General features: G+C 41.0%; 1 protein-coding gene across 8 annotated transcripts in view; it reads right to left on the reverse strand.

Annotated features, from left to right (window-relative positions):
- Positions 1-20,935, reverse strand: part of RPGRIP1L (RPGRIP1 like) — a 171,872-nt gene that overhangs the window by 114,891 nt on the left and 36,046 nt on the right. For all 8 annotated transcript variants that reach the window (XM_025207532.1, XM_006026573.3, XM_025207531.1 and 5 more), the window contains 3 exons: positions 14,793-14,898; positions 2,647-2,793; positions 1,081-1,154 (listed from right to left, as the gene is read on the reverse strand). In XM_025207532.1, coding sequence (XP_025063317.1) covers positions 1,081-1,154; positions 2,647-2,793; positions 14,793-14,898 — 327 coding nt within the window. The remainder of the gene's footprint in view (positions 1-1,080; positions 1,155-2,646; positions 2,794-14,792; positions 14,899-20,935) is intronic.

A 20,935-nucleotide genomic window follows, 5' to 3' on the forward strand; every position in this document is an offset into this window, starting at 1 on the left:
GGGGGGGGGGGGGGGGGGGGGAAGGGGCAGGAAGCAGGCGTGGATCACTCCAGGTGGAAGACAAACCCACAGCTGGCCCTGATCACTGAGTGGGACTGCCTATAGACTTGCCGGAGCACCCCCATCTAGCCCCAAGTAAAGTGCCGGGGTGTGGCTGCTGCATATAAACAGCAGCTGTGATACAGACACTCAACAAGACAGGTTCCCTTTCTATCTAGCCCATGGTCTTCATTTTCCTTGCCTGGTTCCTGAGAGAACTCTGAACCCCTAACTCCCCAAGACCATGACAGACATCTATGAAATTTTAGGCACCTAAATGGTTAGGAAGGGATTTGGTGCTTGTGTTTTTGGCCTTTAGAACCTTCATTCAGTCTAGGTTACATTTAGGTTCCTAAGAGCTTTGCTGGATGTGGCCAGTTGTTCTCAACTGCTCTCACCAAATGGCTTGCTTCTTTCTCAGCAGAAAGAGAATAAATATTGCAAGAACTATGCAAGTGATTTCAGTTATTACATTTATTTAATAGAATCACAGATTCATAGAATCATAGATATTTTTAGAGACATCAAAATTGACAAACTATGCAAACACTAAGTCCAAAATTAATTCAGAAGAAACGAATTCTAGCTTCTTCCCCAGGAAAATAATTTCAGAAAATTCCCCATATTTTCTATTTTTCCACATAGACTATGACTTCAAATCATAAAAAGTGTATTCTTCAACCAGATTACTCTCATTATGTTTTTGGAAATTAACTATAATTACCTCAATTATTTTTACTTATGTAGTGGAGCTTGAAACTTGCATTAGATTTAGCTTAAGCTTAGAAAGTGTGGCTTTTCCCCCCATTTCTGTGATCTTAAACTCTCCTGATAAGAGTCTTTACATAAACTACAAGTTTCACCAGCATGAAGGAAACAGTTGAAGGCCTTTGTGTATTATAATGAGAACAGACACACAAAAGGCATGGGAGCATAAAAGCTTCCATATATAATTATGGAATTGGAGGTAAGATATTTTTAGAAGACCTTTGATAAAAGGAAGGGAGTAAAAGTGATATTAAAAAATCACTGATAATTTACCTGTTATATAGCTTTTCATAGTTTTCCTTTAAAAGATCCCTCTCCTTTTCCAGGTCATTAATTCTCTCCTGCAACTAAAATGAAGAAGGAAATTAAAAGTAATACAGAGGCTGAGGAAGAAATTAAAATAAAATTATAAAGGTAATTAGTTTATAGTATATAGACATTAACAACAAGGCCTTTAGTTGTTGTTTTCATGGAATAACTTAAGTCTCTTAGAAGCTGAAAAACATTTATGCTTACTTGTGCAATATTTTACTGTAAACATTATTTCTTCCAATCAAAATATGTATTTTGAAATTTAAAATAGCTTTGATATATGCAACAGATCAAACTCATCATCAATTAAAATCTCCACTGCCGTAATTAAATCCATCAACATGAAACTTCAAATACTGTAAGTAAGAAAAGAGGCCCAGCATGAAGAAGATCCAGAACAAGCAATGATTACAAGGTAAATTAGGCATGTAAACAGTACCTAAGTGGTTAAATGCAATCCTATTCTACCCTGATTAAGTCCATGAAAACTGTTAATGCAAAGGTGGATGGGTCCTCCTCCTTTTTGCCAGGGTAAAATAAGATCTCTAAGTGCCATTTAGAAAGCAGAATAGAATCGAGTCCAGGTAATCCATGGAATCAAGGGTGCAGACACAAGTACAGCTCCCCACTTTAACTGACAACACTTTGAAGGAAACATTCTGAGTTACAATGATCCCCCAGACCAAACAGAAGTTCACTGTTGGTTCCAGGGAGAAAGGGAATCTGGCTGCTGACTGGGAGCCTGCAACACATAAACTCCCCCCAGAGGTGGTGCACGCACCTACGCTGGACTCCTTCAGAAAACAGGTGGATATATTTATTGCTGGGGTCACTTGATCCCAGTTGACTTCCTGCCTATGGTGGGGGGGCTGGACCCGATGATCTCATGAAGTCCCGTCTATAAAAACTATGAACACATTTCCCCTAGCAATGACCTCTCCTCTCTCTCAGCCTGTCTGCTTCAGAATGGGAGGGGGAAAAGGGAAGAGAGAGAGCTCATTCTAGGGGCTCCTCAGCTGGCACTGGAGGGTCAGGTGGGTGAATGGGAGTCCCCTCACTTGGGGAGGGGAAGCTCCAATACACCTGCCCCACCCTCCCATGGGGGCTAAAAAAAACACAGACTGAACTCCTTCCACTCCCTTTCCCCCTCCCATTCTGAAAATAGTTCAAGGCTTGGAGGTAGTGCAGACAAAAGTTACAGAAGACGCTCTGTTTTGAAATATCTTTATCTGACCCTTCATGCAATGAGGGTTCAGATTTTCACCTGATCGGCCATTTTTAAAGCAGTCTGCAGCCATACATTTGTGTTTCATCATGGCTATAGACCGCTTTCTGTGGACAGATCGGGCAAAAATTGTCACTTCTGTCTGCACCCCAAATGTTAAACAAGAGCCACGCTCTTACTTAAGAAATAGGTAAAGGAGCAGCACATTTTAACAGCAAAATTCAGGTGATGTTTTTCATTAAATTCTAATTTGCATTCTAAATAATTCCAAAGACAGACTTTAATGTAGTATGATGCCTTACCTCTTCTATCCTACATTTTGAAAAAGTCATTGACCTTAACTCTTTTTCAAGTTGGAAGCACTTTAAACGTTGTTCTTTAAGCTGTAGATTAAGCTGATCTCCATTTGCCATTAAAGCATCATGGCTGGCCTTAAGTTTCCTTTGATTCTATCAAAAAGAAAAGAGAAAAAATGTTACACTTTCAGTAACATAATAATGATGATGATCCCTGACATGTATAGTATGTATTCAAACAGGGATTGTTGATATCTCATAACCAACATGTAACATATATTCTCAATTCAGTCAACAGGAGACCCTCTTGTACTAAGTTTGACTCATTGCAGATATTGAAAAATTGGCAGGCAGAAAGGCAGCATTTTCCCCGTTTCCTCAATGTTAAACAATCATAGTCTACTTATGATGAGAAGGACCAAGAAATACAGACGTATTTGCTAGGCAATTAAAAGATTTTGTTGTGGTTACAATAGTTAGATGAACTGACCAAAACACTGCAGTAGCAAACAAAACTAAATGCTGACCACAGCTATGCTAATTGCCTAATTTGCCACAGCTCTGCTCATTCGCAGTTTTAGATATTTAATTGTTTTACATTACTAATTCAATATGTTAGTAATGTATAATTAACTTTGTTAGATTACATTAAGTACACTTCAACCACATTTAATATTAGCAGGGGATATCAACAGAATTCACATTTCCATCCACAAGGATCACGCCCTCTACATCTCAGCACTTTAACAATACCTTGTTTATTATGAAAAAAAAATCATTCTAAAGCATATTCAAACAATTATGCCTTTCAGACTGTTTTGTCCAGATCAGTCAGCTCTTTAATAGTCTAAACTCACACAAGTAACTTTCATTTAAATGGGAGTCTTAAAAAGCCCAAAGTGGAATCAGTCTACTCTGGTGCAGGGCGAGGGCCAGACATTGGCTGGCATGGCACCCTGAGGCAGAGGGGGCAGGGAGGGGGTTATTCCACCTTCTACCTCCAGGGGACCACAGCCAAGGCTGCTCTCCCAGGCTGCCGTTCACTGCTTCCTGCATGGGAGGAGTGGCGGGATAAACACTTTCGGGAGGAGTGGCGTTATAAACTCTTTCCCTGCCCTTCACCTGATGCTAGAGGAAGGGGGTAATAACCCCGCCCTATGCCCAGTGCATGGAGCTTTGGCTCCAGCTTTCCACCCCAGTCCCCTGCACCAGGCAGGCAGAGTTCACAGAAAACAGATGCAGCTGGAGCCAGAGCTCCAGGCACTGGGCAGAAGCCACAGGGCTGAAGTTCCCCCCACTCTGAGCACTGCTGTGCAGTGGGACAAGAGCCTCAGCTGGATGTGGACAGATAAGGGCAGCCCTGCTAAGCCCAGTCAACACAGAGCTTCCCCTCCCTGGCAGCAGCTCTGAGCAGGGCAGGGAGGGTGGGGGAGGTAGTAGCTTCAGCCCAGCAGTTTCTGCTCAGAGCATGGAGCTTTGGCTCCAGCTACAGCTGCTTTCCACCCACTCCCCACACAGGGGCTGCTTATCATGCCGGGTGGGCTAAGGCAGATAGAGCTGGAGCTGGAGATCCATGCTCTGGGCTGAAGCAATACCCCGCCCTCACCTCCGGAAGCGGTATGGCAGGGGCAGGAGGGGGAGGAGGAGTAGCTGCTAGAGGAGAGGAGAAGCTGGCTGGGCTCAGCAGGGCTGTTCTCTTACCCTCACTTTAACTGCGGCTCCTGCTCTTGCTCCACCATGCAGCCAGAGCTGGAGCCATAGCTCTGGGCAGAAGCCGTGGGGCTGCAACTTCCACCTGCCCACTCAGAGGTGGCAGCAGCAGCTGGAGATGAGGTATGCAAAAGAGCCCTGCTGGCCTCAGCCACCACACAGCCTGTGGGGCAGGTGCTGCACAGGATAGGGGCCCAGCGGGGGCTGCAAGCCCCCACAGCAGGCTGCTGCTGGGCTCTGGGTCCACCATGCCGAGTCAGCCCGAGTATCCTGCTGCTCAGTCGTCATCACCTATGCCCCCTAGCCTGAGCCAACGGCCTGGCCCTCGCAGGTTGGCCAGGCTCAGCCCCGCAGCCCTAACTCCACAGCTGCCAGTGAGGCAGGTGGATGGCAGTGCCCCTGTTCCTGCCCCTGGAGTGGGAAGAGGGACAAATGCCTGATGGGCTGTTATAGCTTAGCCAGGCAGACCTCAGCTGTGGTGCCCCAGTGGGAGAGGGGAATAAACCCCTTCCCTTTTGGTGTCTGACCACACTCTTGCCCCCGACTAGAGTGCAGAGGGGTAGGACCAGGCCATGCTTTCTGGAGCAGAGAGTGCAGCCTAGCCCAGGAGCATGCTGGGGGGACTCTGGTTTAACTTAAACCAGGAAGGGGTCTTGGACAGACATTGCATAACCTGGTTTAACCCAAATCAGTTAAGTCTGATACTACATTCAATAAGGTTTATCTTAAACCAGTTTCAGCCATTTTGAAACTGGTTTATGTGCACTGAACATCTGTTCTGTTACAGGTTTAAACCAGTTTCTGATCACTTAAACTAGTTTAAGAGCAAACTGAGTAGCTGTGATGTGGATTTTTTCATAGTAAGGTGGGTGAAAAACTGGCTTATGGGACGCACCCAGAGAGTGGTGGTGGATGGATCTGTTTCCCCCTGGACGGATGTGGGCAGTGGTGTCCCCCAAGGCTCTGTCCTTGGACAAGTACTGTTTAATATCCTCATCAGCGATTTGGATGAAGGTGTTGAAAGCACCTTGTCCATATTCACAGATGACACTAAACTATGGGGCATAGTAAACACACCAGAGGGCAGGGAGCAAATTCAGGCACATTTGGACACACTGGGAAAGTGGGCAGATCAGAATAGGATGCAATTCAACAAGGATAAATGCAAGGTGTTGCACCTGGAGAGAAACAAATCTCCAACACACCTATAGACGGGGGTACCATTCTGAGCACCACAACAGTGGAAAGAGATCTTGGAGTCCTGGCTGACACAAAAATGAACATGAGTTGCCAGTATGACAAAGTAATAAGCAAGGCTAACCTCACTCTTTCTTACATCAGTAGGAGTATCATGAGCAGGTCTAGGGAAGTGATAATTCCCCTCTATGCAGCATTGGTGAGGCTGCAGATGGAGTACTGCATCCAGTTTTGGGCACCGCACTTCAAGAGGGATGTGGATAACCTTGAGAGGGTTCAGAGAAGTGCTACTCAAACGGTTGAGGGCCTGCAGGTAAGACCCTATGAAGGCAGACTGAGGGATCTGAATTTCTTCAGCCTCCACAAGAGAAGGCTGAGAGGTGATCTTGTAGCTGCCTACAAACTCATCGGGGGTAGGGGCAGGGAATAGGGGACACAGTTTATCAGGGTGCCTCTCAGGGTTACCTGATATAATGGCCACAAACTAAAGGAGAATAGATTTAGATTGGACGTAAGGAAGAAATTCTTTATGGTAAGGGGTGCCAAAATATGAAATGGGCTTCCAAGGGAGGTGGTGCTTTCCCCTACCCTGGAGATGTTCAAGACGAGATTAGACAGGCATCTGGCTGGGGCTACCTAACCCCAGCGCTCTTTCCTGCCTGGAGTAGGGGGTTGGACCTGATGATCTACCAGGTCCCTTCCAACTCTAGAAAGCTATGAAATCTATGTGTAATGTCTGTCCCTAGCCAATACCTTAGGTAAAATTCTGTTCCCACAAGGGTCAAGTTGAGAGTTGTCACTGACTTCAAAAGGACCAAGATTTCACCACCTGTTATTTTTTCTGGGTTTTTTGTACAGGTGCACTAATACATTGGTCCCATATTGGATTGGCACCAATATAAGGAAAATTGAGAGTATCAGCAATAGGCTTTTTTTTGTCTGATGTGGCTGATAAAGTGGCCAAAAAATGCTGCATACATGTGCACAGCTGCAGCATGCATGAGGCCAGGAGCACAGGCCAGCAGTGCGGAGAGCAGCTGGGTCCAGCTGGTAAGTCTGTCATGGGGGAAGGGGTTAGGGGAAATGAGAGGGGAGGAGCGAGGGTGGGGGAAGGGGTGTGGGGGGCAGATTGAGGCTCTCGTGGTGAGGGAGTGGGGCTGGCATGGGTGCTGGGGCACAGGATGGAGCTCCGGCTCTTCCAGGAGGTACGGGAGGGAGGGGGGGCATTCCCAATGCTGCACACACCCCAAGAGTGCATGGGGAGCCTGTGTACCTGGATCTGCACGCAGGGCAGGGCGGGCTGCTGTTGTGGGCTGGGGCTGGGGCTGCACTGGGTTCTTCTTAGTGGGGGGGTCTGGGTCAGGCTGCACTCTGGGCAGGCAGCAGCAGCACTGGGAGGGGGTATTGGGAGGGCTGCAGCCACCCCAAAATTCACCATAGCCCCCACATTGCCCCCCCTCCCAGCACTGCCACCACCCACCCTGAGCACAGCCTGGCCCAGCCCCTCCTCCAAGAAGAGCCTGGCACAGCCCTGGCCCCAGCCTACAGACGCCCTCACCCTGCACACAGATCCAGGGCCACACGTTGCCTCCCAGGGTGTGTGCCGCCACCCTCACTCCCTGTATACCCCCATATGAGCCATGGCTCCATCCCGTGCCCTACCCCAGCTGGGCAGCACCTGCCCCAGCACCAGTCCCACTCCCTCTTTCATAACGGGGGCCTTGATGTGCCCCCCCCCACACCCCTTCCCTCCTTCTACTCCTTCCCCCACAACAGACTTACCAGCTGGATGCTGGTCTCCAGGCTGTGGGGCTGCATATTGGAATTCAATTGGTATTGGCCAATATGGCTCCTTAAAAAAAAAAATCGGCCATCAGTATCGCCCCCAAAAATCTCTGTTGGTGCACTCCTAGCTTTCTGTTTGCTTGTTTAAGATACCAGTCTTCTCATTTTCCTTCTACATCTGGCTAGGAACTTTCTGATTAAGCCTGTTTCAATGCCTTACCAATGGCAGTCTTGAGAGGTTGTTGAACCTGCATCTCGACATTTTGAGAAACAGGTTGGACAGACCCTTAGCTGGGATGGTTTATGATCCTGCCTTGAGCAGAGGGCTAAACTAAATGGCCTTATGAGCTCCCTCCAAATCCTACTTTCCTATGACGCTATTCTTTCAGCATCTTTCATTGGATTATACTTTTACCCTGTTTTTCACTTTCTGGGAGAGTTCCCTATGGCTCTGGCCCTTGTTTCTTTGCTCTTTTTGTTTTGTGCCCCATCTCTACACAATACATAGGTTAGATTTCACTGCTATCTGGCATATTTCTCCTTTGGAGAATATGCCCAAATGAAAAAAAAAGGACAAAGGGCCTAACTGATCATTCACAAAATAGTGGTAAATCAAGAGTAACTCCTCTGTGGTCAGTGGAGTTTGCTAGTAGATAAGCACCCAGAAAATAAGGGCAACATAATCACAACTGCTTTTTATTACAGCTTTAGATCCATGGTTTCCTGGATGTGAAATCAGAATTAACTCCACAGAACCATTATTCACAATGGTTCTGTATTCAAAATGACCGTGATAATTTGGAGAAATGGCCCAAAATCAACTGAATAAAATTGTACAAGTGCAAAATCCTGCACTTAGAATGGAATGATTGCATAGACAAATACAGATTAGGGAATGATTGGCTACGCTGCAATACTACAGAAAAGGACCTGAGTGTTACTGTAATATGAATCAACAGTGTGCTCTTGTTGCAAAAAATGAGAATAGGAAACTAAATTGTATTAATAGGAGTGTTACTTCCAAATCAAGGAAAGTGATCCTTCCATTCTGTTTGTCACTGGCTGATCATTCACTAGTAGACTGTATCCAATTTTGGACTCCTCACTTCAAGAAAGGTGTGGACAGATTAGAAAACGTCCAACAGAAAGCAACACAAATGATTAGAGGTTTGGGAAGCATGACTAACAAGGAAAGGCTGGAAGTGTTTGTATTATTTAGTATAGAGAAGAAAAGACTGAGGAAGGATGTGATAACAGTCTTCAAACACCTGAAGGGCAATAATAGAGAGGACGGAGATAGACTATCCTCTGTGGCCACTGGGGACAGGATTAGGAGCAATGGCCTTAAACTGAAGCAGAGGAAATTTAGGTTGGAGATGTGGAAGAATGTTCTTACTATGAGATAAGAAAGTATTCCAATACTAATAAACACTGGAACAGCACACTCAGAGAGGTAGAATCTCTACTCTTAGAAATTTTCAAGAGCAGGTTAGACAAGCATTTAATTGAAATGATTTAATCAGGGATGAAGGAAATCAAATTGGTTGTCATGATTTGTTCTCAAGAAATCTAAGTTGCTTACTAACAATCACCTGTCTTCCTCCACATGTTTATGATACTGTTTTAATAATTGCTTCTATTAACTTTCACGTTATTGAATATAGAAATACTAGTCTCTGATTCTCTGCTCCTTCTTCTATTTTTTTTACGACGGGTGCCATATTAATTTTTCTCTAGTCTTCTGGAACCTTGGCCGTCATCCATGACTTTGTAAATATTTTTGCTAGTTGTTCCAAAATATCTACTCCAGGTTAAATTTTGTTAGGGTCTCCTGAAGTAAATTCATTCACTTTCCTCAGGATCTCTCTGACAGTCTTTAATTTATTGTGATCAGTCTTTTTTCCCTTTTTATACATTTATTTTTATTGTGAAAAATAAGGAAAAGTAGTCACTGCACAATCTTTTCTTAGTTCAACTCAGAGCACTGGATCCACACTTTCCTTGGGTTTACTTTTTTTCGTCTAACGTATTTGCAGAAACCCTTCTTGTGGTCTTTATCATCCTTTACCAGTTATGACTCATTTTTCTCCCTTACCTTCCTGATTGTCTTTCTATGTTTTCATTATTTTGTGTTATGCTTCCATTGTGACTTGCCCTTCATTTTACTGCTTATACATTTCTCTTCTGATTCTTAGGTAGTTATAAAGCTTGTTGTGTAGTCATGTAGGTCTCCTTCAGTTCTTCTTATCTTCCTACTTTGTGGAAAAGGCTTGTCTTTGAGCCTCCAATACAATGCCCTTCAGGGCCTCTTTATCTTTCAATTTGTCTACCAGTGGAATCTCTGTCAGTCAAACATTTGCCTGTTTCAACTCCAGGGTCCTTGTTCTGCTATTCCAATACATCCTTTTCTTAGAACTGTGAATTTTATCATATCATGTTTACTTCCTCCAAAGTTTTCAGTCACTTCAAATCCTCAGCCACTTCCCTCTTATTCATCAGAACAAGATCCAAAATGTTCCTCTGGTTGCATGCTTAAATTTCTAAAACAGAAAGTGGTCTTTTACTTTGATTAAAACCTTGTTGGACATTCCAGATTTCTTTTCTAAAAGCTATCAGGGAAGTTGAAATCCCCCATTTGGAAAATCTCATAACTTTTAGATGTTTTCAGTACCTGCTTGAAGAATGCCACGTGTGACATAGTATCACTAGTGTTCTTTTCTCTCTTTTATCATCATGTAGATACAGTGAGTAGATCGACTGCTTTCTTTTTCTCAGACTTCAGAAAAAACATATATTCCTAAAACAGAAAGTGCTACCACCTCCTTTTTTCTTCAATCTGATCCTACTGGAACAAGGTACATCCCTCCAATATAGGGAGTTAGCTCACTGAGTTTTTCTAATGCTCATTACAGATATAATAATTTCATTAAACGATATAATTCCTAAGGTGAGTTCATGAGTCCTTCATACAGCCAACTTTATTATACTTCATTAATAATAAAGCTCCCCACCTTTTATCTGCATGATAAGAAGAACATATAGCATACCACTATTTAGTGCAGGATCTTAGGCTTTCATTGTCCCATGGTTAAACATTTTTTCTGCTGGCCCAGATTGAAAAGGAAAAGGGGCAAGTAATATTTATATTTTAATCAGTGGGAAGTGAAAATGAATTATAATAACTGTCAATATTCATGAAAACATCCATATATATTTGGATAAACATATGTAAATACTGAATGAAGCTACCTATCAACATGTGTGTCACTTGTTATTTAAAAATAGAACTTCTGTGCTGCGTTTCTATTATTAGTTACATGCATGAGAGACAAGGATTTTTTTTTTGGTGATGTCTTTTGCTGGATCAGCCATATATTTAGGCGATATGTTAGACAAGCTTTTGGGCACAAGTTGTCTTTAAACAATTAGTCCAATAAAGAATATCACCAAATTCCTGAACTATCACAGCTAGAACACCACTCCAACCCAAAAGTCATCATTGGTAAAGCTATGTACATCACATCTATTTTAATAATATAGCAAATGGGAAAACCGTTTATTTGTTAAAATTTGAAAGAATCCAAATAATATAAAACAGGGGTGGGCAAAAGGGTGGATCCAGCCAGTGGCTCCGTTTCCCAGCAGCTCCTGGCCAGTCTCCAAAGAGACCGTCCAGGTGGGAATCAAGCAAGCAAGGTGCACGGCTGGACAGGAAACTGGGCCAGGATCTTGGGCTGCTGACAGCATGTGGCTGCAGCAGAGCTGTGATCCGTGCCCTGCACACCCCTGCCTGTGGAACCCAAGCTTGTGCTCCTGGCCTTCCTTAGATCCAGGGGTCTTTCTGGACCTGCCCACCTGTCTTGCTCCTGGGCATGACCCCATCCCACCTGCCTGGCTATGTGCCCTGCTCGCATGGGTCCCATCCCTGATGGTGGGTATGAGGCAGATAGGATAGGGTGCCTGGGCAGCAAGGCTGGGTCCAGTGACAGCATCCAGAATGAGCTGCTACTGCAGGGACTCCTGGGAAATGTAGTCTGTCACAGGCCCAATCCAGCGCATGGGCTGGATTTTGCCCACCCTGGTATAAAAATCATCCAGTTGAGAAATCCACATTCATCTCGAATATGAAATGTCTCTAAGTGTCAGTTTGAATTTTAAGCATGTGTTTCTGTTCAAATTTTGCCAGCAGGGAAGCACAAGCTCTTCAAGTTTGCTGTAAATCACCAAAATGATTTAGAATAAAACACTTTAACATTCTCTATTTTAAGTACGTAACAAGCTATGTCAAACCTCTCTCTCCTCAAACTTATAAGTCATAATATCTGTGAAAGGGATTAAACCAAGTTAGAGAGATACTCAAAGGGGAGGCAAGAACTGCTTGGGCAATGATGATGACAATACTAGACTATGAAACACAACAAAACAAGGCATCAGAAGAAAGTAGCTCTAAAAGAGATGGTGGCAAGCAAAAAATCTATGTAGAATGCTTGGGGTAGGAAGAGGAACAAGCAGCAACAAGAGTTCTTGGAATCTATTGTGGTGCGAGAGCAGTTGTTGAAATGGGAGGACAAAGCACCAGCTGGTACCCGGGAAGAGAAGAGAGACACTGGTGAGAGCAGATTGCTGGAATGAGGAAGGGATACAAATAAACTTTTGAGTTTTTTAAGGAGTGCAAGCAAAGTGTACGTTGATCTGAATCAGGATTCACATAAAGTATTTTATATATATAGCATGATAGTTCTACCTCCGGGTTCTATGACTGTACCAAGTACTTGAATCTGCTGTTATGGTTTATAGGCTAAATACAGACAGTCAAAAAGCCTGAGGCTGAATCTTTGCAGGTTAGTCTAAGCTTCATAGACTGAACTGATAAGCAAGTAAACAGACATTCACCTTTGATTCTGGAAGTGCTGCCACATGCTGCAGTGGCCCAGGCCAGAAGCTGGGGGGTGCGGGGGGCACTAGAGCACACCTCTGTGCTTGGCTGGAGTAGACAGCTTGGGCCAAGGCTAGCCTGCCTACCTTGCAAGAGAAGTTAACTTGAATCTGGAGGGGATCTGGGATAGAAGTTCAATAAATTGATTTAACCTAAAGTAGTTAAGTCTGATACAACATCCATCCAGGTTTATCTTAAACTGGTTATGGCCATTTCTATTTATACACACTGAACTTCTGTTGTGTTACAGATTTGAACCGGTTTCCAGTCACTTCTACCAGTTTACGTACAATGTCTGTCCCCAGCCATAATATTCATGGACCCCTGCAATGGAATTACAGCCCTGAATGTCATAGTTGCTTCTTTCTTATTCTATATTTATTTATCAGTACCCTATCCTAACACTGCAATGCTCCATCAACAGTTGAGAGCAAGAAATGTGCACATACACAATAAGGCAGAAAAGAATCAATTAAGGAAGAAGCAATTGAGATAAAAGATTTCAACAACTTTTCACTCACTAGGTGCATCTGCACATGCAATTAGCATGTAAACAATAAGCTCTGGTACAGGACATGCTGGAATTTATTTCTCCTGGGAGCAGTGTTTACACGTGCACCTGGGACTGCAGCATGTTGAGCTGGGGTGAAGTAGCCCTAGGCTGGCAGGGGGGCCAGAAGGTCAGTCTGGCAGCACAGGGCTGCTCTGCCCAAGCTCAATGCGCTATGGAGGGGCTGGCTGGGGCATGAAGGTGCTACACTGTAGGGCTAGCCGGCATGCAGCCCCCACACTGTAGCAACCTTGTACCCCAGCCAGCCCTGGTCACCATCTACACATGTGTTTTGGTTCATGTAACTAATCCACTGTAGGATAGTACTTGTCCTGAACAGTAGGGGTGTGCAAAGCAGGCCCTATTCAATTTGGATTCGGCTTGAATCAGGGACAGTGATTTGATTAGTTGATTCGGATCACTGTCCCTGATTTGATTTGGTCGAATCCAAGTCTGAAGATTCAATGCTGATTCAGAGAATCAGCGATTCGGACATAGACACAACTTTAAAAGTTTTTTCTACATACCTGTAGGTAGCAGGCGCAGCTCATGATTGCTGCAATGCTGGGGTGCATGGAACATCCCACAGGAGTGTGGCAGGGCCCTCCATGTGCTCAGCAGCGAACCTGGAAGTTGACCGGAAGTATTTCCGGTCCGCTTCCACATCTGCTGAGAAGCAGACTGGGGGCCCCCCCTGCATCTCCCCAGCTTGGCGATCAGCCACAGGGGGACCCTGGGTGCCCCCTGCCCTGAACCCAGGAGGCACCAGTTGCCAAGCCAGGGAGGCATGGGGGGAGGGCCCTCAATGCACTCTCCAGTGGACCGGAAGTGCTTCTGATTCACTTCTGGGTCTGTTGCCGAGCATGCTGGGGAGCCCCCCATGCTTCTGTGGGATACTCCATGTGCCCCAGCATCGCAGCACTCATGAGCCCCTGCTACCTACAGGTATGTAGAAAAAACATTTAAAGCTGTCTCTATGTCCGAATCTCTGAATCTTTCCGAATCATTCTGAATTGATTTGGAGGGTTCCGATTCAATTTGGAGAGATTAAAGGGTCCTCTGATTCTATTCAGATTCAGAGATCTGGCCACCGAATCGGGCCAAATCTCTGCTGAATCAAATCGGGGACCGAAGCATTGCACAGCCCTACTGAACAGTACTATCCTATAGCAGAGTTAATTAATTTACTGTGTCCTAATACAGGCACATATGTAGATGGTGATGCTTTACTGTGGAGCTAGTAAGTCAGCTCTGCAGTAAAATGCACCCACTGTGAAGTAAATTCTATTTTTAGCACATATGAGGAACACTATACAAGCTATGTATTTCTAACTGAATACACAGCTAATATGACATATCAAAGTGGAGATACTCTAGGTTCATCATGTTCAGGGTCCACATATCAGAGAGATATTTTGATTTCCATTTAGGAGAGAAAGGTTAGCAGCTTCACTAACATTGTTCCACCTCTTCCTGGCCCCTTGGAACAGCAGGAACAAGATGGGGAAGACCAGAAGGAAGCAGGGAGACAAATCTGAAAAGCCTGTATGGAATTTACATACAGTCATTAGCCTGATTTTTATCATCTTCCACAATTTTTATTATTTTTATTTTTACTTATTTTATGCTTCATTTTATAGTAAAATCCATTATTTGAATTTGTCCTTTGTCTTTAAATTCTGGATGCAATTTCAGGCTAACTCTCAAAACTCTCAGTAGGCAAATCTGCTTTACCAAGAGTCAGTTCTGACTTGAAATTGATATTAAAAATAAAAAATGTTTTACTTCCTCACAAAACCCAGATTTTACAAGTTCTCAGGCATTCCTAGAAAATGGTATTTAACCTATATAACAAAAACTGGATTCCAATGAAAAGCTGAATTCTCTAGAATAAACTGTGAAGACAAGTGAAATCTTTAGAGCTCCATGGACTTGGTGCGTGAAATGGTATATTATAGAGATTGTTATAATTACCTCTTGAAGCTGGAGAAATTTTCCTTTCATTGCTGTGAGAGCATTGCCTCTCTCAACCAACTGTTTGTTCAGCTTGATCATTTCCACATTGTCCCGAATGTTTAACCTTCAAAATTGTAAAAGGAAAAAACCCTCATGGTGAGATTTAAGGTATAAGAAGAGCTCTCTTTATTAGTTTTGCTTTGAAAAGTTTAAAAACCTTTGCAAATCAGTTTTTCATGGCTTCTTTATTCCACAAGCAACATGAGGGAAGCTTTAGTGTGAAACAGCCAAATTAAAATCCCTTTTTTAAAATCTGCATTATAGATTTTAAGTAATTCTACTAGAAAATTATGCATGCATCAATCAGTACATGGACATGTTCATTTATACTATCAAACTAGACTGCCGAGAAAGGAGCAAGCCTATGCTTAAAGAGAAGGCATAATTTGTATTAAAATCTCTCCACTCTTTTTCAAAGTATGTGACATCATAGGATTACTACTTATTAGAATTTCCTCTTGGAGCTTTAACTTTTCAAATATTTCCAAGAAAACTGACTTAACATTTTATACTGATAATGCCTTAAGACTGGCATTCAAATGAGGTACAGATGTATTTTATACTCTATAAAAATCACTTAACAGCCACATAGAAATTCTATATGGCTAGAACTCTTTTATACATTTCCTCTGCTGAGATGAAGCTGAGAATGCACTGTTTAATAGAAAAATCTTGTTAAAAAGATAATCAGACACCTAGACGAATAGTTGTCTCATTTTTAAAAAATCTCAAACAATTAAAGATGACCTCCATCATTACTTTTTGCATCTACTTCAAGCAAAAGTAAGAGACCCCTGAATTGTGTTTAGTACAAAATACAAGTACAAAATAAGGTTTGATAAATTCAGAACATGATTTTAGTGCTTGAAATGTATATATTTTTTTCTAATACATATCCATCACAGACATACTGGAAAAATTGTCACAATGCCATGCTGGAATGAGAAAATGGACTACAAAGCTTACACATCTGTAAACCAGCTGAGAACTTGAAATACTTATTTTATTCTTTAGTGTATCAAAGACCACTGTGTTTTGGCATTCGCAAGTTAATTGTCTTTACATAGAAGATAAACAAGCATATAGACCTAGGATCTTCCCCAAGAAACAGCCCTAATGCAATGTTAAAATAATCATGTGTCTAAAATATGTTATCTGTAGAAATTAAAGTTGTGGTGACTATACACAACATCATTGTCTCATGCTAGTTATTTAAAAGCTGACATAGTGACACATTTTTAATAATCCTTTTCCACACATCAAACAAACAGCTCTGATACCTTCAAAGGCCTTTTACAGGAGGGTTTTTTTCATTTAAAGTAAAAGAAAGAACAGATTATAGTGAATTTATGATGTGCAGATGTAAATCCAATGAATACTAACAATCAAAATTAACCATTTTTTCCCAGCACTAAATTGTATAGTATTTTATTTGTATAGGTTTTACTATTAGCATCTCAAATGTTCAAAGTCAAGTGTGGGAAAGTTATTTATTAGGACTGAGTTTAGACTGGACAATTTAAACAACATTTAACTTTCTAGCTATTGAAAGTAAATGCTATTTATTTTTTAAAATGTTTATTGATTATTTATATATTGTTTAAAAATAAACAATGTATGAGTCTGAATATTTCCTTAACATTCACAAAAGCTAATGCCTTAAGTTGTTTTCTTAGGCATGCAACATCTTCCTAATACTACTATTAAAAATGCTATATCCTGCTTGATATGCATAGGCACAGACCATAAAGCCTGCAGGTAGCACTGGAAATATTTGGCAGAAGCTTCTTCACCTGCACAAAGCACACACTCATTACTTGTCCTTCTTTGTGGAAAGAAATAGGGACATAGGTCCAATATGAATCATAATAGGAATATATATTAATGCCATATTTTTCTTTTATAGCCAAAATTTGGCCCAAAATAATTTGTCAAAAAATATGACATGTAAAGATAAAATTGTATTAAGAAAGTTCATTTAGTACTACGGCCCTAACTCTCTCTCACTTCCATATAACTACACCAGTGAAACTAGCAACATTATTTCTGATTTACATTTATGTGACTGAGAATTGCAAAAAGTGGAACCACTAAATTCGTAGAACCTCAGTGCAAGGGAGAATCATCTGGTCTGGCAGTGAAACAACTGCAGTGGCTCCTTTAGAGGCCCCCCACACTTGGAGTCATCCTGAAATAGTGGGCAGACTGGTGACACTCAAGACTGGTGGGCCCTAGCTCTACACATATCAAGGGAAGAAGAACTTATATAGCCTACCCTTTCAGTCTCCTCTCATGCCTGAATTAGGATGGGGGTCTGGAATCCCCCTAAAAATATTAAGGAATGAGATCAGTTTTAATGACTAATACAGCAAGAAAACAATATTCTCTCCCAGCTTATTATACCCTACATGAAGAAAGTGTAGCAGGGTCCTAGCAATAGGATGGGGACCAGCTGTGGAGGGATGGAGACTGACGACAGACTCCATCAGATGGGAATGATTAAGGAAGGAATCATGACCTATGGTGTATGAGCTTTACAGGTAATTCCCAGATGATCTGGCTAATAAAGCTGTGGCTTAATTAAACCATATTCCTTGCATCTTGCCTTTCTTTCCATGTGACCTGGACAATGCTGCAAGACTGAGAGCAGTAAATGGATATTTATTGAAACAATACCTATTTGCCATAGCAAGTAGGCCAGGAGATCTCAAACGTTTCTACATAATGAACCCACAGTAAAACAGGAGAAAAGGAAAATATTACATATTAGTTATGAATTAGTTATTAGCCATATTAGTTATATCATGTTGAGTTTCTCTCATCTGGGAATATAACTGTTACAAAGCAAAAATTGCAGTAAAAAGTACTTCATGGACCATATAAAGCCATATTCAACAGAGCTGAACCTGCAGTTTGTCTGAACTAAAAATTTTGATCAACTGCAATAAGATTAGGGTGTTTTCTTCCACGAAACTATCTTGAAATATACTTTTGGAAAATACAAGTGAAGTTATTTGAAGGACTAGCTGCTTGCAAATGTAACTATTCAGAATTAAAGCTTTTTAGCTTGAGCAGTGTGCACCACAGAAATCATCTGACCATAAGATTAGTATGTTTTTGCTCATCTTTAAATTAAAAACAACAAAAGTAAATTAAATTATATTTTGTGTTTAAGAAAACTGATTCCAGCCTAACAATCTATGTGCCAAGTTTCTCCCTCTTATAACTCAAAACAGTCAAAGTTATACGCCCCTAAAAAACTCTAATGGAAAAGTTAAGAAACAAAAGTGACTGGAGCAATGATACTGTGCCACAATAATTATATAAAGGCACAATATAACCTTGTTGAATTATATGCTATGATTGTAGGCTATGATCCTTCAAGCTCTACATAAAAACTGCAGCGCAGAATAGGGAAGGAGAAGGGGAAGCAAGAAGGTAACTAAATTACTTGTGTGCTTCCTGCATTCTAGGGAGCTTTGGAAGCTGAGGTATGTCAAGTACAAGTTAGAGCAGCCCACAGAAAAGCCACTATAGTCTGTACCTCTCTCATTTTTTGCAAACATTACTGCAATCATAAATACTCCTAACTATAAAGTACATAAAGAATTTTCTCCTAAAGGCTCACAGCATCTTAATTTTCTGAGCAAAGGCTGAGATGATATTGTGGGACAAGTTCAAGAATTGTGAGACACTTATCAAATTCTTAAGGCATCTTGCAATCAACATATTTCTAATAGCAGATGAGCTGTCTTTTGGAGAATGATATGCCCAGATGGCAGCCAAGTGTAGTCTAACTGAAGACAAGGAGGAGACCTCAGATATAATAAAAATTTCAGAACACTTGATATGAAAGCAGAATGAAGAAATAGATAATTAGTTTTCCAAACTTCCTATATTAGTATGAGCAGCTTTTAATAGCTATAGCCTTTTATATTGCAATGATATTTTTTACATCTTTTCAGAGGAGATAAGGTTAGACTCAGTTAAGTCCTACAATTCAAAATGCCATGTAATGTGATTCTATATCAAAATTCAAAATTAAATTATATTTCTGTATTAGCACAGTTGCAGAGATCCCAGGAGAAAAAACTCCTGTGTGGGAAGGTCTCTGCCAAATCTGAAAAGAACTAAGAAATGGTATCCTTGTAGTTCTACTTTTGGTTAATTGTACATAAAAAAATATGTACTGAAGCATATGCACAGAGATTGCATTGCATAAACCTTTTAAGTGAGGGAGCACTTTAGAAAGGACGGAATATATAAAACTCTCTCATACTGTTGGATCAAATAAGTTAGAATTCCTTTAGCTATTTTCCCATGTCTTTCCCCAGGCATAGCTAAGACTAACTATTAACACATTTCGTAACTGTTCTGATAGCATTTATGATTTATTATCCACCTAAAATTATATTTTCTGTTTTTAATATCCTTACGCACATGGTTCCAGTGAGTTCTTTTACATTTAGTTTGCCTTTTCTAAAAGGAGGCCTTGCACTACATGTATTAATTTTTGTTTAAATTTTTAAGTGTAATTCGGTCCAAGCTTTCAGACATCCAAGCTATACAAGACTTGTGTTAATAGAAAAGTGGGTTATTGTTCACTATGGACAACAAGGATAACAACAACAATGTGTTTTCAATAAAAGGGGTATTTTAGTTCAAACTTCAAAATAATTAAGGGAAATCTGATGACCAAAAGTTTGTCAGGAAGGCAACAAACTAAAATAGCCAAACACCAAATGCAAACTTTCAGTAATATTTTCTGTAAAGACAACGTATCATAAATGGCTTGCATTGCTAATATGTAGTCTAAGTCTTCTAGCACTTTGAATGAAGAATAAGATACCTAGGATATATGCTTCTAGAACTTCAAAGCTGAATTTTACATGCCAACACCAGTAATCTAGATTTAACATTACTACTGGTATCTATACAATTCATTTTATTAACACAACTAAAAATTTACAGTATTAAGACAGATGGCATGCATTTAGAACATGTCTCTAAAGTACTAAATTAATTTGGGGCACATTTTCTAGAGAGTTACTGAAATGTATGTCAGCTGACATAAAATATAATTTACTTCATTATTTTCTGGCTACTGTACTTCAAGAAGTTGCAGTATCTAGAAAAGCAGCTTTCAGATGTAGAAAATGAAACACACAGGACTTGATGTTATGTGCCACATTTTCAAAAAATTAAATCAATCCTTATACTTTAAAATACATCTAGAATTGATGATGATGACTCTTTCTAAACAACTGATTTCCATTAATAGCATTTAAAGCTATCTGCATATTATGTCATGAAAAAATTGTACACAGATCAATTACAACTTTCTAATAAGGTCATGAAAGTAACAACTTGCAACAGCGAACTGGGTAAAACAGACAGAAGTTGAGAAAAGGAGAGCAAGTAATACTGTAATATATTAATACACTAAGACTGATCACTTGGATTTGTCCCATGCAACTCTTAGAGAAGAAAAAATCTGCACAACTGCATAACCTTTGGGAAAATGTCTAGCATATTAAGATTTAGTTTCTTTACAACATTCATATTTTCTTCCACATGGAGTTATTGTATGCTATAACTACTTTAGCCCCATACTGGGAGAGAGGCTTTTTTAGATACTGATTCAACTAAAATTCTCAGAACAGTAACAGAAATCCCATAGTAAATGGAATTGTGAAAATTATATTTCAACAGAAAAATGTAGGTAACTCCTTAACCAAACATAACAAAAACCATTACGGCTGCTCCAGAAAACTTCTGGATTTAAGAAAAAACGCAAAATATGGTACAATAGTTTACTGAAGGGATGATGCAGACATTCTGGAGAACAATGTAAGAAGACTGCATGGAGGAAGAAGATTAGTGGAAGGGAGATAAGATATTAGGAAATGGAGGAAAAAGAGAAATAAATACAGAAGTGGAATAGGCTGAAAACAAAGAATATTCCAGGCAAAGTTAGTAGTGAAAGTAGCTCACCAAGAAGACAGAGTTAAGCTGAAAAAAACAGAAGAAAAGAGGCAAAAGGGAAAGAAAGAATAGGGACAAGAGATAAAGAAACATAAGAACTATTACATTAGGGAAAG

Source organism: Alligator sinensis, unplaced genomic scaffold (assembly GCF_000455745.1).
Source record: "Alligator sinensis unplaced genomic scaffold, ASM45574v1 scaffold173_5, whole genome shotgun sequence".
Lineage (NCBI taxonomy): Eukaryota > Metazoa > Chordata > Crocodylia > Alligatoridae > Alligator > Alligator sinensis.